Here is a 3382-nt window from a genome sequence, read left to right on the forward strand (position 1 = left end):
TGAAAGACTAGAAAGAGTAATTGCAGATTAAGATTAATAGCTCAAGAAGAACTACTATAGTGTATAATGGGTTTAAGCTCAATTGAGTACAAAAGCAATGATTACAAAGTGAATCTAGAGACGAAGAGCTCGTAACCCACAAGTGCTTAGAAAGCTAAAGCCGAAATACAAATAGCTAAGAAGCCTGATTACATTGTCGTGGGTCCTATTTATAGCTCTCAGGAGTTACTACAGTAACTGCCTGCGATAATTACTGCCAGTAGGATTGCCTCCCGTTGGTCGATCTTCTAAGGGACAGTTATCGCCTCCTAGGACTGTCCTTGCCTTCTACAGTCACCTCTTCAATAACCTTGCATGCATAAGATGTCTCTATCCCATTAACATCATTATTCTTATGATCTACTTGAGTACCCTTTATTTATTTAAAAAATGGTTTACGTCGGAAACCATTCACTGGCTTGGCAATTACCAATCTTGACTCATCAGCCAAAATAAAAGTAATAGGCCCCACAAAACTAACTATTTTAAATGGTCCTACATACCTCAATTTTAGTTTGCCAGGTTTGGGTCCCATTTTACTATTGTAAACCATCACCCAATCTCCTGCAATAAAAATATTGAACTTTATATTCCTGTTGATCCAACTTGCCTTCTTTGCTGGATAACCTCTGTAATATACATGCTTTGAATTCTATTTTCTTCCATTTTCAATAATGATTCCTTTCTAGAGTTGAATAACTCTTCACGAGATAATTTCTGTTGAACTGCAACCTTTAGACTTGGCACTAGAAACTCCGTAGGAACTACCGTTTCCAATCCATACACCAACTTGAATGGTCTCATGCCTGTAGTCACTTTAAATGAAGTCCTAAAAGCCCAGAGTACTAAATCCAACTTCTCATCCCAATCTGTTTTGTTTTGGTTCACCAACTTCCTAATTATCTTGATCAAGATCTTATTGGTACTCTTTGCTTGTCCATTTGCCTGAGGATAATACACAATTGATTTCTTGTGTAGTATCATGTGTAGTTCAGTAAATTTACTGATCACTTTGCTAATAAAATGTCCTCCTTGATCAAAAACCAACTCAATAGGACATCCAAACCTGGTTGTAATATTTTTATACAACAACTTGGCCACAGTCCTTGATTTGTTATCTCTCAAAGCCACATCTTCCACCCATTTTGTGCAATAATCAGTTGACCAAGATGTACCTGTTCTGTGTAAACCTTGCTGGTGGATTGATGGGACCAACAAAATCTAATCCACACTTCTGAAATGGTTCCAAAGGTAAAATAGGTTGCAAGGGCATCCTGTCTATCTTCAATGGTCTGCCCTCCCTTTGGCACAACAAACACTTCTTACTGAATTCCTGAGCATCCTTTATAACACTTGGCCACCACAGTCTAGCTTGAAATATTTTTCTTGCAGTCACATTTCCTGAAAAATTCCCTCCTGAATTACCTACATGAGCCTCTGCCAGTACTGATTTTTGTTCCAACTTGAGAACACATCTCCTAATCATGTGATCAATTCCTCTTTTGTACAAAATGCCTACAATAGTTGTAAAATTTTTACTTATTAATGCTAGTATTTTCCTCTGATCTTTAGTCATTGCTTCATGTAACACCCCTTTAGTCAAGAACTAAAGCATATCATCATACCATTCCCTTGACTGGTCAGTCACCTAAACCAGAGACAACTCTGCATCAGGATATTGATCAAACACTACTCCTGAATCTTCCTCTCTTGTTTCCAATCTACTCAAATAATTGTCTAATACATGAAGTGTGCCTAGAGTATGTATCACCACATAACCAAATTCCTAGAAAAGTTGTATCCACCTGGCCAACCTCCCTGAAAGGTGGGGTTTATTCACCAAGTAAATAACTGCCTGGTGATCCACGTGAAAAATTACCCTATGGCCAATAGGTAATGTTTGATATTATGCAGTGCATAAATCATTCTCAAGCAATCCCTCTCAATAATTGTGTAATTCTTCTCTGCAGGTTTTAGTACCCTACTTGCATAGTAAATAGGTATGAACCAACCTCTGTTGGTTTCTTGCATTAATACTACATCCATTGCTACGTGAGATGCATCCACAAATATGTAAAATGATAACTTCCAATCAGGAACATTTGAAACTAGTGCTACAATCAACATCTTCTTCAAAATCCTGAATGTTTTGCTCTGCTCTTCTCCCCATTCAAATACAACATCCCTCTGTGTAAGCTTTGTTAATGGTGTGTGATGCATGGTTTTTAGGACCCCTTCTGAAGATGCAATAAAGGCACAGTCAGTTGTTGGGGAGTTCTCAGGCAATCTATCCTTTGCAGCAGCTCACTAAACACACTACATTGACATGGAGTGAGGAGGGCGAAAGGTGCTTTCAAGAAGTTAAAACCATTTTGACCTCATTGCCTGTCGTCCTACAACCCACATGGGGTGAATTATTCTATGTAAATCCTAGTGTATGTCCAGAAGCTCTAGGAGCTGTCTTGATGCAAAAAGACCCAAAGAAATCTCTCATGAGACCAGTCTACTTCTCTAGTAGAGTGATGACAGCTGCTGAAAAGGGTTTCAGCGCAACTGAGCAATTGGTGCTAGCTCTTAAGTTTGCAGTGGAGAAGTTTCGGGCTTACTTATCCGAGACAATTTGTGGTGATCACAACTGAGGAGGTTTTTCCATATGCCCTACAACACATGGAATTGTCTCAAAGAATAGCAAAGTGGGTGGTGCAGCTTCAAGAGTTTGACTACACACTACAAGTAGAGGATTCCACCCGTGCTTGTTTGGCAGATGTCCTCACACAAAGGTGTTATGAGAAGGCCAAGAAAGAGGCACCTAGTAAGGTACCGCCTATCCCGGAGCCTGAAGTTCTAATGGGAGCACACAGTCTGTATTTTGATGGGGCTTACAAGAAGACCAAAGACAAGGCATCAGCAGGCATAGTAATATTAGGTCCAGAGAAGGAGAAGATCTTTGCAAAAGGGTTTCATCTAAAAGAGGTTCATTCTAACAATGAGGCACAGTACCATGCCCTTGTTTTAGGGTTGCAATGTTGTCTTTCTCAGGGCATCACAAAGCTAAATGTTTTTGGTGACTCCATGTTGATTGTTAAGAAAATGGTTGGTGTATGGGCCTGTAAAAATGACAAATTGTCTGTTAAGATGAGGGAAGCAAAGGCCTTGTTGAAGGGTTTTAAAGAAGTTCGAGTGCACTTTGTACCTAGAGATCAAAATCGAGAAGCAGATGCCTTAGCAGGTGAAGAACTACAAACTCTCATAGTAGGTGCTATCCTTGTGAAAAGTCCTTTATACCAGGGAAAGGAGGAGCTGCATGATTTACTTTGCTTTCTTGAGCATTGTGAAGCACCCT

General features: G+C 39.6%; 1 protein-coding gene across 1 annotated transcript; it reads right to left on the bottom strand.

Annotated features, from left to right (window-relative positions):
- Positions 1-624: 624 nt before the first annotated feature.
- Positions 625-2259, bottom strand: LOC147457000 (uncharacterized). The gene is made up of 3 exons (XM_086513260.1): positions 2052-2259; positions 1215-1554; positions 625-1105 (listed from the first exon to the last, which is right to left on the bottom strand). The coding sequence occupies exons 1-3, from the start codon at positions 2257-2259 to the stop codon at positions 625-627; spliced, it is 1029 nt and encodes a 342-aa protein (XP_086369386.1).
- Between the last annotated feature and the right edge of the window lie 1123 nt (positions 2260-3382).

Source organism: Adiantum capillus-veneris, chromosome 5 (genome assembly GCF_014529385.1).
Source record: "Adiantum capillus-veneris isolate H3 chromosome 5, ASM1452938v2, whole genome shotgun sequence".
In the NCBI taxonomy this organism is placed as follows: domain Eukaryota; kingdom Viridiplantae; phylum Streptophyta; class Polypodiopsida; order Polypodiales; family Pteridaceae; genus Adiantum; species Adiantum capillus-veneris.